Source organism: Prosopis cineraria, unplaced genomic scaffold (genome assembly GCF_029017545.1).
Source record: "Prosopis cineraria cultivar Desert tree isolate PC_DT_omini unplaced genomic scaffold, ASM2901754v1 PC4, whole genome shotgun sequence".
Classification (NCBI taxonomy): domain Eukaryota; kingdom Viridiplantae; phylum Streptophyta; class Magnoliopsida; order Fabales; family Fabaceae; genus Prosopis; species Prosopis cineraria.
The window spans coordinates 6,704,019-6,719,104 of NW_026555335.1; the positions used below are offsets into that span (position 1 = coordinate 6,704,019).

At 32.4% G+C, this 15,086-nt stretch overlaps 1 protein-coding gene across 1 annotated transcript; it reads left to right on the plus strand.

Annotated features, from left to right (window-relative positions):
• The first annotated feature begins 6,975 nt into the window (after positions 1-6,975).
• LOC129309419 (uncharacterized) lies at positions 6,976-14,504 on the plus strand. The gene is made up of 17 exons (XM_054950996.1): positions 6,976-7,529; positions 8,082-8,179; positions 8,863-8,982; positions 9,416-9,505; positions 9,616-9,731; positions 10,183-10,279; positions 10,724-10,795; positions 10,864-10,911; positions 11,011-11,088; positions 11,165-11,284; positions 11,466-11,571; positions 11,817-11,980; positions 12,270-12,404; positions 13,250-13,380; positions 13,633-13,695; positions 13,825-13,903; positions 14,005-14,504. The coding sequence occupies exons 1-17, from the start codon at positions 7,244-7,246 to the stop codon at positions 14,062-14,064; spliced, it is 1,863 nt and encodes a 620-aa protein (XP_054806971.1). The 5' UTR covers positions 6,976-7,243; the 3' UTR covers positions 14,065-14,504.
• Positions 14,505-15,086: the final 582 nt, after the last annotated feature.

A 15,086-nucleotide genomic window follows, 5' to 3' on the forward strand; every position in this document is an offset into this window, starting at 1 on the left:
AATACTCCCTCCATTTTTAAACATAAGAGAATTTCAACTAATTCATATAATCTTAGAAAGTTAGCTAATATTAATAATTACTTTTTGTGGTCTTATTTACAAGGGAAAAGGAAAGATTTTTTTATTTTATTTATAAGTCACGTCATTCAATTTTCATTACACAAATTTCCCTTTTTTACCCTCCATTAAATGTTTGAAAAATAAAATAAGTTGTTAAAGTATGTATATTTAGTAGGAATAGAGTTAAAAACTTAGTAAATTTTTAGACAGGATTAATAAATTTTAAACTTTTTCTTGATTCTGGTAAAATAAGTTGAAAGTGATTTATAAATAGGACTAAAAAATTATATTTAAAATGAAATATTTGAACTCAATTAAATATCCTTGTAATCAATGTTTACTCTTTTCTCTAGTTTAATAGTACTATCTATTTAATGAGATATGATTTGAGAAAGATGTAATATTAACACTTCTTGAAATTTGTAATTTCGCTTGGAATAAAAAAGACATAGGGTAGTCTGGCTTCTCTTGTAATAAAAAAAGGGAAGGAGTGACAAGCAAGAGGATTCCATATGCCAGCTAATCAAAAATAATAATGCACTGATATTCCACATAACTGCATCTTAATGGTCAGATAATCTCATAAGAAAATTACAAGTGTGTAATTACAGTAAGGTTGTGGTTTATAATATGAGGCAAACGAGGACCCACTTGTTTTTTTTTTTTTTTATGTATTTTTATATTGTTTTTGTCTCAGGGTTTTAAAGGCGCAGCGCAGATGCAGGAAACTCTTTTTTTTTTTTTCCAGAAAGAATATTGTACTTAAAAAATAACTCTGTACAGAACAGGCCAGGAGGCAGCAAAGTTCATTACTCTATATGTACACACACACACACACACACACCACATATTATAATCTCTATTTACTTATATAAAAATGAAAATGACCAGTGATTAGAATTTTGGAACCTGTGTTAATTCAATGGATCGTTCTTGTTAGGCAAGGCTGGATAAGGCCTTAGCCCAGAAGGGTTCAGCAAATGTAATTGGGCTGAATAGTGGGCCTTTGCAGAAGATCCTGTCAAATCGTGCCCACAGATAACTTATTCTTTGACTCTAGAGTTAACGGAAATTACATGGAATTACCCCATATCAAATTTAGAGAGAGAAGAATTATTTATTCATAAATCGTTTTTTTGGCCAAATTATTCATTTACCATGACACGTCACTGCTCTAATATCATGTGCAATGTGCAACTAACATTCTAGTTTTATAATTTACATCACAATCACAATTAGTCAGTTACAATGACTCACAATAACTGTTGGCAAAAAATAAGAGTCAAGTTTTGAATTACTTTAATAGGCAGTGAAGAGTTTGAATTGTGTCATGAATTATATATATTATGTATAAATCTCAATATTTTCGTTTAGAATAATATCACTAATATTTTAAAGAATTTGTATGTAAGTTTTTTAAATTATAAAGATTACATACACAAGTCTCAATATATTTATGTATGTAAGTTTTTTAAGATATTAAGATGAGTGTTGAGTTTCCTCCTATGAAGATTATATGCATCACTGTAAAATTACGATAACCTTTTCCCGAACACCACAAGACGAGCATTATATGATCAACCTGAGAAGTGCTAAGCTGCACATAATAACAACAGCAAAGAGAATTCTTGTATATGGAACTAATGTACCATGTTATTTATATATTATTCAATAAAAATATATTATGTCAAATTTATTTAATTTTATATGTTATTCTTTGTCTTCATCACTTTAAATCGTTTTATTTTTTTACCTTCCCACACTCCTCCTTTATGATGACTTGATAAGAGGGAAAGAAAATGCAAAAAAAAAAAAAAAAACTCACAATGGATCATAAGATTTTATTTTGTTGAACTAATGCAATACGGTAATTGCATAAAGAAATAATAAAACATGTAATCTCTCAAGTTTGGTTCAGTCATTAATTAAGTTCTTTTAGTTTAATTTTTATTATTTGATTACTTACATCTTTTAAATTATCATATTAATCATTTAAGTTTTAAACAACAAATTTACTCTCAAATTAATTTAACATATAAAATATTTTGATAACCTGACATGTATATGTAGTTAAATAAGAATAAATTAATTATCAAATTAGTTTAATTTTTGTTATTGGTCCATTACTTTGTGCTTCATTCTTTTTTTCCTGAATTTGTTTTATCTAAATAATTGAACTATTTTCATTAATTTATATGATGCCTATTGAGATTCTATCATCCATGTCAGCAAATTTTAAAAGTTACTCTATTCATTAAAAAAAATATAAAGTATTTTTAATTAATCTCACCTTGATAAAAGTAGTTATTTATTTTTAAACTAATATCATCTTTTCATGTTTGTCCTTGTTTAACACAGTGTTTATTATTTATTATAGGCATTTTTGAAAAAAAACACATTAAAAACATCTCAAAACACAAAAAAAATGTTTTACATTATTTAATATCTAACTCTTTAAAAAATTCTTATATTTTTTTAATAAAAGGGGTATACCTCATACTCAAACAAGGGTTAAATGATGAAAATATTTTGAAATTTTTTGAACGAAACATTAGATACCCCTTACCTTTTAATTGAAATAGCATTGCTCTAAAAGTTTTTAAAATAGTGTAATACCACTCTAATGTTAACTACTATTATGTTGATTATCACATCACTCGTTTGACCAAAAAAATCCACAGGTGGCAAGTTAAATTTAAATGGGATGAGTTGGACATATGTAGCAAAAAAAAATTGCAAGTGAGTTGAAAGCTTCCGTCAAACTAGGTTTTTAGAGATTGAAAATAGGGCTTTGAATCCCATGGGACAATGAGGGTTTCGAACTAGGTTTCTCTCTCTCAGTTGCTGGTGAAAATTTGAGAATGGGCGAGGAGGATAAAGGGAGATAGAGATGGTCCAAATCTTGCTCTCTCTCTCTCTCTCTCTCTCTCTCTATTTGTCTCTCCAGATTCAAGAAATGGTTAAAGGTTAGGGTGATTAGATTCATGGATTGTGTGAGTGAAAAATGTCAAATGAAGACAAATTGTTGAAGGAAGCAAGAAGTTGCTATGGGATGATAGGTTGTTTCATAAGAACTAAAATGTGTGGAGGCCAACATTGATTTGGCAACACCCTACAACTCCATCTTTGATCTCAAGGACCATCGCATATATGAATTTGGTGAGTTTTCATCTTCCATCTTTGAATTCAATAGTAGGTTGGTTTTCAATCCCTACATGTAGTGCCAAGAATAGGAGCTAGGTCTAACGAACTGCCTATATAAGCCCATTTTTATAAGGGTTAGAGCCTAAAAAAAATCACTTTTTAGAAAAATTAAGCTTTGAAACCCAGCTCTGATAGGCCCTACTTGGTTGGCCCTTTTTCATTTAACTCTAAACAAATAAAAATACTTTAAAATATATATTTATACTTTAAAATTTGATTTTCTATTATTTACTTTAAATTGTTTTAATATTACAATTTGTATTTTAAAAAACAAGAAATGTTATAATTAAAATTTTTAATTTTTAAAAATTTAAAAAAGGGCTTATGGACCCAACTCTGAGCTTTTTAAATAAAAATTAAGTTTCAAAAATCAAACAAATTTTTAAAAAATTGAGCTTAAAGACTTGGTTCTCAAGGGCGAGCCCAACTCATTTCTCACCTTTACTGCATGGTGAATCTAGCTATTTTCCTGAGTGTAATGAGTAGGTAGTGTGGTGCATTTTGGTATGAATATTGTTTAATTTTTATTTTTGAATTTGCAAGTCATTTTTTTACAAAACTTGTGGCGGACTCTAATGTACTAGTACGGGAGAAGGTGCTTGATGCATTAAATACTTACTTGTGAGTGGCCGATGTTGATGCTAGAATACTTATATCTGATGATGTTTAATATGCTCGTTATTTTTCTTTCCCTTGCATGCCGTGCCATCCATAATATTTCCTTATTAGCTGTCATTATGGGGGGAACATGAATTTGAAATTTGTATCGGTATATTGAAAAGTTTGTGATGACATTATAGCTAAGTGTTTGATTAGAAGGTCAAAGACAATAATAAAACTGTCAATTAAGGTCAAGTCTATCGAATCGACCTTTTAAGCCAAAAGAATTTAAGACTTGGCCATTATTTTAGAATATAGAATGATAATTCAAATTTAAAAAGGTTAGCCCTTTTAAGCCCTAAAATAAAAAGGCAAGCTCTTTAGGAATAGGGTCGACCTTTTTAAGCCTTTTTATAATTTTTTTAAAAAATAAAATATTAAAAAAATTAAATACTACACTAATCTTAAAACCCTAACCTCATTTCACAAGGTTAAAAAAAAATATATGACAAGCTTAATATTTTTACCATTAATGAGATTTCACAAAGAGAAGGATGGAATTATATTAATGTTGATGACAATGAAAATCATTAAAATTTCACTGATGATGGCAACAAAATCTGATTGTTATCGGTAATGATTTTGTGATTTTTTTTATTAGACTTAAATTTGCCTTTATAGATTCAATGTTATGTGTAATAACTTTTTTGAAATTTTAAATATTTTTTTAAAAATTTTAAATTAAAATATATATATATATATATATATATAGAAGACCGACTCTTCAACCTTAAGGGCTAGGGTCGGATTGACCAAAATGGAGCCCTAAAGTATAATTAAATTTTATAGGGTCAATCCGTTTAGGCCCTAGCTTTTTAGGACTGGCCTAACTCTAATTGATACTTTTGGATAATAGAGACAGTTCATGTATCCCTTGTGCTTTGAGTAGAATTGAAAGTAACAGATGCTTTTTTAAATTTTCTCATTCAAATATGCAATTGTCATTGAATGGTTTTCTTTTTCTTTGATTTATCTTACAATTCACTTCAGTCCTCAAGTTTACAATATTTAGTTGGGTTTGATTAGCGGTGGGGTAATGGAGGAGAGGAGATTGATGAAGGAGGATATGGTTTTTTTTTTTGGAAAAATTATAATAGAGGACTTAGGAATGACATTTATTGCAAACAAAGACCAAACAATTTTGAAATAGCTCTATATAACTACAAAACTTAAATGCAATTAAAATTTGCTGTGAACAAACAAAATTACCTCTCATATATACATATATACAATTTTAACAATGATTCCTTGTTCGAAAAAAAAGAGAATCCTATTTTCATTTTAAGAATAATTAATTTTTTTTATTAACAATTTCAAAAAAGTTAACTCAACGACAAAGGTAAATAAGTGTTTGTGACTTGACGGACAGTCTTATTTTCATTTTTAATATCAATCAATTCCTTCATTACTAACTTCAAAATATTAACTCGGTGGTAGAGAGGAAGTGTTTGTGATATGGTGAATAAGTTCTTATTTAAAAAAATGTGTTCATTTTAATAATAATCAATCTCTCTATCACAACAAAATGTTTGTGTGTGTGTGTGTGTGTGTGTGAGGGGTCTTCTTGTCTTTTCATAGCAAATTTTAATCACAATTAAGTCTCTTAATCTTACAGGACAATTTCAAAATTATTTGATCATTGTTTATGACAAATGTTCTTCTCAAGTCCTCCATTGTGATTTTCTTTTTCTTTTTTCTTTTCACTTGTGTTATCTACTTCACTACATTGACACAAAAACCTTGTCACTTGGCATCTGTTAGTCAAACTAAATTATTTAATTGTCAAAATTAATGTTAGGATGACAATAAATCATTTTTAAAAGTTTTAAAACAACATTACTCTAACTAAAATGTAATGATATTCGTGATTCTTTTAAAAAATTTGCAGGGACATTTTATTCTTTAATCCTTTAAACAATAAAGATCAAATCAATAATTGAGGGATCAAATTAATAAAAAATTAAAGAAAATTAATCATTTAATTCTTATAGTTTTGATCTAGTTATAATTCAGTTCTTGAACTGTGACTTGTTATAACTCAGTTTTTAAAGTTTTGACTCAATTATAAATCAATCCCTAAACTTTGCCTTTTACAATTTAGTCTCTGAAGTTCAACCTCTTAAATATTGATCCCTATATTTTAAAAAATAAAATTATAAAAATTAAAATATTTTAAACTTTTAATATTTATAAATATTGAAATGTTTTTGTAATTTGAGATATTAGTAATAAATTTTAAAATATTTTTAATTTTTATAATTTTATTTTTAAATATAGGGACCGATATTTAAGAAGTTAAAACTTCAAGATTAAATTACAAGAGGTAAAGCTCAGGAATTAATTTACAATCAAGTCAAAACTTTAAAAATTAAGTTATAATGAATCAAAATTCAGGAATTGAATTATAATTATATTAAAATTACATGGACTAAATGATTAATTTTTTAAAAAATTAAATTTGAAAGAGTGAATTGATAAATGAGATAAACTTGGCTCAAAATTTGGCATAAAACTCTATATATGTTTGAAACTCACCATTCTAGTTGCCTGAAAGGCACTGTATTATTGTTTGATGGGTCTACGACAATGAACCGTGTCAATTGCCTTTGATTTGGAGAGTAGAAATAATACACTGTATGATATAAAAATAAAAATAACGAAAAAGATCGTCAAGTTTTCCATATATGTTTTCCGAATGTTTTCCCTAAAGATTTCATAAATATCAAGTTCTGACTTCTGACCACGTGATTTGTTGTGGCATGATACAAAGGGCGAATTCAAACAAAACCAAACAATGATAGACAGATACGGCAGGGGATGATCAAGAACTAGGAGGAGAATCAATTCTAGTAGCACATGAGTCTGCTAGAAAACAAAATTCTGGTTGGGGAGGATGAAGAAGTGTTTGTAAAAGATTGAAGATGCGATATTGAGGGTTTTGCATTGCGCCAGTTTTCCATCAAGTTAATCTCTGTACGTATATTATACCCAAGTACCTGTACTGATGCTCTAGGTTTCACCACTATACAAAATATCTTTCATCCAAGACTGAACAGGAAAAAACACGGCTTCACGACTCTTGAGTATCCAATATTTTTGACCCAATCGTTAAATCTACTAAGATTACGAGATATTAACCGGGTGCCAGCGTCAGCACCCGAAAATGACAGCGCAATAGTATAGATTTTCTATCCACATATCAAAAGTAGTCTCCTTCACTTTTAAGTCTTAGCTACAAAGATTCTTTCTTGAGTGATTTGTTTTCAAGCTGCTTGACCTGCACCAGCATTGTCATCGATCAGAACCACCGGCAGCAAAGATGTATGCGGAGGCTTTAGGCTGTTTCTTTTCGTGCAGAGAGACCTCTTCGGCAATGGCCACTCCCAGCTGGATCTCAAAAGCAGCTTTAATCGGACCCAATTTCGTTATCAGTACAAGTATGAAAGCTGGAAGAGCTTTCCCCGTTTGCCGCTGCAGCTTGGACTCCAAGTCAGTCGACGGCGATGTTTTCTCGGTGACGCCGTCGCACAAGTATGACGTGGACTATCTTGGACAGAGCACTAAAGGGGATTTGAACGTCAAGTTCGAGCATCTTGAGGCTTTTGGTGCGATCCCAAACTTTACCTTCCCTGCTTGTCTCCCGCCCTTTTGCCGTTCAATTTCCCTTTGTAATCTGTCATTTTCACTCTTTCACCTTTTTTAAGCTTTTGGGTGTGCTGTTTTTTTTTGAAAAGCTTGATTGAAGGGTGTTTCTGAAGCTACTTTCTTCTTTCTTGTTCAGTTGCAAGCAGCTTCTTTTTGAGATTTCGCTTATATTTTGCTGTAGTGGTGTGGAGGAGGAACGCATAACATTGCCCCTCAGTCTTCTCATTCAATTTATAACCCTTTGGACACGAATAAAACTGCACGTTCTTATTCCGCTGTAGTGTGGTGGACCTATTTTAACATTTCTCCTGTATATAAATAATTTCGTATGTTACCTCCTTAAAACGGTCATGCTACTGCACTGCTCTTTATTTCTTTATATACCTAGTTGTACTAGCTTGGATGAGTATGATCTTATTGAATCTGTTTGCAATGTATCTCTTTGTACCTTTGGTCATACCGACTGATTATTGTCGTCGGGAATCTAAATTAATGTTAAGTTTCTCATGTAGGAAGTGATGGCCATGCCACGTTGGAAGGTCCAATCGAGGAAGTTGCCAGAACAGAGGCTAAAGAAGCGGAAGGATTGCTGAGAGACTTGGGTATTCCGGTGCAGCAAGCTTACTCTATTTGCTTACTTGCTTCATTGCTATTTATTTTTTGTGGGCCCGATATAATCAGTTGTCTGCTTCTCTATTATCTACGAAATTAATTGACGAACGAGCCATGAATATTTTTGTTAATTTTGTCACTATATGCTCAATCCTGCATTGATTTCATCATCCCCCACCCCGCCGGAAAAAGAAGAAGAAGAAGAAGCTGTTGGCGATTACATGCAGATGTGCATGAATGTGCGTTAAAATAAGATTGTAGAATGTTGAAGTGAGGTTCATGTTTTTAACTTTTTCGTGTTTTTCTTTAAATTTTATAATAGATGAATACTATTATATTTGTCATGACACCACATCGATATAAACCTCCTGGCAAACACACAATTATGTGAGATATGAACTTTAGACAGATGGATTAGGGAAATTGCATTCAAGAGTAAGTTTTTCAGATTTTCTCATTAATTAATGTGTACTATGATGCATTTTTTTATTCTAGTTATTTGTACCTTTTCTCCCTTTCTAGCCATTTACTTCGTCCAGTCATTTTCTGAATCTGCTACACTGCTTTTCTCCGTTTCTTCTCTTGATTTCTTTTTCTCTCTTTTGTTTGGCTTTTCACCATGTTGATATGTTTCTATTGACTATGTGAAGATCAATAACGAGGTCTCATGTCCTCTTGCAGAGCCCTTCATCATCTAGAAGTTCAGCTCGTGGAATATTTTGTAGCCGCACATTGAATCTACGGTCAATTAGTGCCATTGGATATGATATGGACTACACCTTGATGCATTATAATGTCATGGTAATTATAAAGTTGAGTTTTGAATGATTAAATAGCTGGTGTAAAATATTGAAATCTTAACTTCTATGCTACAAATATGATCTCTTTTGTATATTCTACGTACTTATAAACAAGCAGCTGCAAGATCTTGGAGATTTTGCATTGGGTGATGCTGATGAACTATTAAAATAGTCTTGTTTATGTGAATGTGTGTTCTTTGTTTGACTTTTACTTTTCATTTTACAGCTTGTGTAGCATCTGCAAAGGTTTGTAGTTCTTTAGCCCCTACTCTGCTGAAAGCCCGTATTCTTGTGTGTTTAAATCCTCAGCACCGGAGTTCAGATTGTGGAATGAGTTTTAACGAGGATATTTTATTGTTTTCTGTTGCTGGAAACTGTAGGCTTTTCTTATTATTCAGATCTGTGGAAATTTCTGATGTGGATATACTTTACAGGCCTGGGAAGGACGGGCTTATGATTACTGTATGGAAAACCTTAAGAATATGGGTTTCCCTGTTGATGGACTTGCATTTGATCCGGACCTGGTAATGTGTTATCCCTTGCAAGCTTAAGGCATTTAAGAAATTATGCAATTTGATTGAATCGGGATCATGTCTTATCTTTCTAAGTGAGCTATGCACAATAAATTGCTCAGGTTATTAGAGGTCTTGTAATTGACAAGGAGAAAGGTAACCTGGTTAAGGCTGATCGATTTGGTTACATTAAGAGAGCTATGCACGGGACCAAAATGTTATCTAATAGAGCCTTGAGGTATGCATTGACCCCTTTGATCTTGATCATGCAAAACCTTGCTAGAGGACTCCTTGCTAACTTAACACGCTTGTTTTATACAATACATAAATTCAGGCAACCTGTCAGAGTGCATTCTAGATTTTCTTGAATGTTGTTAAGCATGAGCTATTCATGAATGATGAATGTTGATATAATGTTGTGGTAAGTTCAACTGCCACAAGAATGTTCTAAGGTATCATACCTTAGGTTTCTGTCAAGTACAGTGTTCCATCCTCTGAAATAAGCCTAGATTTGTGCATCATTATACACCTGAACATGGATTATTTGCTGTTGTTGCCTCAGACTGTTTTGTGTTAGAACCTCTTTGCAGCTAGATGTATATTTATGTTTCGATAACTTAGTGAATACTCTTTATCACAAACTGGAGTAATAGCTTCTGTAGTGCTTCTTAATTTTATATGCATGGAAGTGAGATGTATGGGAGAGAACTGGTGGACCTGAAGCAGAACCGATGGGAGTTTCTCAATACATTTTTCTCTGTCTCTGAAGCTGTGGCCTACCTGCAGGTATCGAGGAACTACTGTTGACAACAGCTAAACTTTGTGACAAGATATATTCTGCTGTGATGCTTATTTTGCATTTCGGGTTAGATCTTAGCTTTTGCATCATCTTTTGATTACAGTGATGTGAAATGAGTTATATTGCTATCTTTACATTTGAGGATTGCTACCATGTTTTATGAGCCGTAATGGGATAAATTGGAAGTCATGAAAACAGCCAGTCTCCTGTACCAGATGTCATTTTTATATAGTTTTCCAAGAGTTTTATTTTTGCAAGAGGTAAAATAATCAAGTTAGAGTTTGGACTTTAAATGAATTTCCCTAAAGCCATAATGCTTCCCTCTAATGCTACTTTGTTTTTAGCGTTAGCACCTTTGTTTTTCTGCCAACTTGAGAGGTTCTGTGTCTGATTGGGATTAACCTTCATTGATAAGATATGCTCCTTTTCAGATGGTTGACAGATTGGATGGTGGGGTTATTTCACCAGATCTTGGTCCACTTGATTATAAAGGTCTTTACAAGGTAATTGGTTTTTTGAACAGTGTGTTTGCTTATAGATGTTCTTTTTTTAATATTGGCATGGCTTTCAGGCTGTTGGAAAAGCTCTGTTCAGGGCACACGTAGAAGGTCGTCTCAAGGTGAAGTTCATATCTGAATCTAGTTTAACTTTAAATGTTATAGTGTATCGGTACGAACTGATTATATGATTATTTATTTATTTATTTTTTTTGGTGTAGAGTGAAATTATGTCTAAGCCTGAACAGTTTGTGGAGCCTGATCCTGAATTACCTTTGGCACTTTTGGATCAGAAGGAGGTGTGGCCTGTGATTTGTTTTCAGAAATAGCACATGATATTCTTTGACTTCTTACGTAGGTATCTTCATGAAACAGGCTGGGAAAAAGCTTCTGCTTATAACCAACTCAGACTATCTTTATACAGACAAAATGATGCGGCATTCCTTTAATAGATTCCTTCCCAATGATATGGGTTGGCGAGACCTATTTGACATTGTAAGTACTGTATTTATGCTTGGAGAGACTTAAATTTTTTTGGGGTGGGGAGGGGGGGATGCCCTTTTGTAATCGAGGAATGAAAATAGCCAGCATCTTATGTGTCATGTTGCCTTAAACCAGCAACCTCACGCATTTTGGAATTGGTCTTGCATTATAAATGTGTTTTATTTATGGATAGGTAATTGTCTCGGCAAGGAAACCAGAATTCTTTCAAATGTCACACCCCATGTATGAAGTGGTGACTGGCGAGGGTCTTATGCGTCCATGCTTTAAGGCAAAAACTGGTAATTATTATTCTGCTCCTTGATCTTAAAGGTCAAAGCTATGCATTTATTGTTTTACACGTCTTATAATTTACTTTTCCTCATAAACATTTGAGCCTACTGCTAGCTCCTTCCTTGTAGAAAAAGGTGAGGGAGGGATGAGTTATAGATTGTAAACTTGTTTGCCCCCTTGTTAATCTGAAAATGACTAATTTGAAGGAGAAAGTCTCTTACAATTTATTCTTTAACATGACCATCTTCTGTAGGGGGTTTATACTCAGGGGGAAGTGCACAGATGGTTGAAAATTCTTTAGATATCCATGGCGATGAGATATTGTATGTTGGTGACCACATTTACACGGATGTTAGTCAATCCAAAGTCCATTTACGTTGGAGAACAGCGTTAATTTGTCGAGAGCTGGAAGAAGAGGTTAGTACATTCAATTTTTGTTTGACACGATCTTTCTGAATTAGTTAAGCAGAACTATGCCCTCCAGAGTCCAGGTCTGTGCTGTTGGACTTGGGTAAAATGATATGATAACTTTTTGAATTTGATGTCAGAATGCATATGCATTTGCTGCATGATCTATACTTGACACGGGAAATATTTATGAAAGTATTCCCTGATATGTCAGACTTCATTGTTGTTGTGCCTTTATTGGTTTCCAACCATGAGATGACCTTGTGGCTTGTGCTTTACAAAAATGCTAAAACTGCAGTATAGTGCACTGATTCAAAGCCAGAGTCATCGAACTAGGTTGGTGGAGCTTATAAATCAGAAGGAGATTGTAGGGGATCTCTTTAACCAACTTCGGCTAGCTCTGCAAAGGCGAGATCATTCGCGTCCTGCTCAAGTAAGTTGGATCCTATATACTCCCTCAGATCTTTTTTGTAAATCACTTCTAACTAATTGATCAAAATCAAGGTGAGTTAGTTTGAATAATAAAATTGTCTTAAAAATAAATCACTTTCCAATTTTGTCTTTAGATTTAAAAAAGCGTGATTTGATGTGTAAGAAGAGTTTTCTTGGAAATTGAAATGTTGCATTTCTTTTTAAAATTTGCTAGAGGATACTTCTGGAATTTTACATTAAATGTTACAAAAAACAAGAGAAAGTAACTTGTATAAAGGACCAAGAAAACTTTATAGAATGTGACTTATAAAAGTACCAAAGGGAGTATATATGTATATATTCTTCTTTTTATTTGCTGTTGCTGAAAGGGTTAAAGCAGAAGGCTTTAAAGAATTTTCCTTCGCATTTTATGTTTGCATCTTTAGCAGTTTGTCTTTGATGCTGCAATTGTTCTGTTGCCTCGTTCAGTTTACTTTAGTTTAACACTCTGAATCTAAATCTATTAACTGAAATTGAATGGGCCATTACTCTTATGTCTTATGCATCAGTAAATAATTGAGCTTTGTTCTTACAATGTTAACAGACTTGTTTGTTTGTTGGAATTCTTATTATTACTCCTCTCTTGAAAATTACTCCAAAACATTGTGCACCTGATCTGAAGTGTAACCTAATCTAATTGTAGAGTTCTCAATTTAGTCATTGAATGCACGCAAGTCTGGTTCTTTTTTCTTTAAAAAAAAAAATGTTTGCAAAGGCCATTGCATTGTTACTTCGTGGCCAAAATTGAAAATGGAAATGCTATTCAAAGGGTGGCAGTATAATTTTTTCTCTGTACCGTACTTGAAGACACTTGCTGCAACTGGTTTGGATGATGAAGACCTCACTGAAAGCATGCAAAAATTACTTATTGTTATGCAAAGATTGGATGATAAAATTGCTCCAATGCTGGAGGCAGATGGGGAGCTCTTCAATATAAGGTAAGCTCAGAATTATTTATTCCAACCAATTTTTTTTTTTTTTTTAGAATTTGAAAGATTTCTGAGATAAATCGATGCATCCAGCATTTGAATAACGTCCTTCATTCTTATAAAGCAAAGATGAAAGATCTTAGTTCATCACCCTGTCCAACACTTATTTTTTTTTTTCCCTTGGGTGGCTTCTGGTTACCTTTCAGTGGATATCCTTAAACAAACTATGGCGTAACTTCCGGTATCTATCTATATTATTAGGTGGGGCTTCCTGTCACGTGCCGGTCTGTGGGACAAAAGCCATTTGATGAGACAAATTGAGAAGTATGTGCTTCCCTAAGATGCCTCTTAATCCCTCGTACATCACTGTGCACATGGCTTTGACAAAACTCAGGAACATTTTTTGCTTTTCTTTAGAACTGAGCTGCTTAACTTTATTTATTTTGATTTCAGATATGCTGATATATATACATCTAGGGTGTCAAACTTTCTAAACTACACACCGTTCATGTATTTCCGCTCGCAAGAGCAGGTATTTGGATCACCAACCTCGAGTCATCCAAATAACACACGAGGTTACTACTATCTGGGGTTTGATCTGGTCTATTATTCATGCTTCTTTTTCTTGTGCAGAACCTTGCTCATGATTCCTACTCAAACTACTGCTCACATTTTAATGGGTCGTCTTCATGAGAGAGAGAATGCAAGTGAAGAGAAAGGAAAATAGTAAATAAAAGTCTGCTTTTGACAAAAGCAGCAGATGTTTACTGTGACTGTATGATATGCTGTCATGATGATGATAATGATGATATCTTAAAAGTTTTTTTCGGAGAATTGATATCATGTTTAGTGAGGACACCGACAATGATTCACGCCACTAGGGTCCCTTGACTTGAATTAGCGATGTCACAATCTGAAGCTTGAAGAAAAAGAACACAATGAAACAGCCACAAAATGTGTATCAGGTTTACAGAACATTTATGGGCTTCTGTTGATCAAACTTGTACCTTCATCTGTGTCCAAATGAATTTTATTTCCGCCAATCCTTCCTTCTACGTAGTCTTCAGTAGTGCTAGTGAACTGACAGTATAATGGGCCAGTTTTATTGAATATATGCTATCTATTTGATTAAATATGAATTGCCTTATGTTTGGTCAAAATTTCGTTTACACATCTATAAAAAGAAAAAGAAAATAGCCGAATTCGAAATGAATTAACTAAGCCTTAATATAAAATCAGGTAAAGGTTGGACCAGAACAAACGTTGGATTTATAATCCAAGATAGAATGAGTCGTGTTCTTGCTTAAGATTCGACTTCGAATCATAACAATGGGCATTAAGTATCGGATAATTATCGGGTAATTTATATATATTTTTAATTATACACCTATTTTATTTATGGTTCCTTTTGAAAAAATATTAACTAGAATTTTAATTGCCATTATTAGTATATTTATTTATATGAGGTATTTAATGAGAATATAATTAAAAGATTGACATTTGAAAAAAAATATTAATGTTTCAACTAATTTTTTAGAACAGTTAAATAATTATCAAGTATATATTTGATAAAAAAAACAATAAAGCAAACCAAAATGAAAAATGATATTTTTGATCTTATTTATAAATTATTGTTAACATGTTTAATGGGAGTCCAGAAAAAATTTAAAATTTATTGATTATGTTTAAATTTTTAGCTTTACCTCTGTTATATA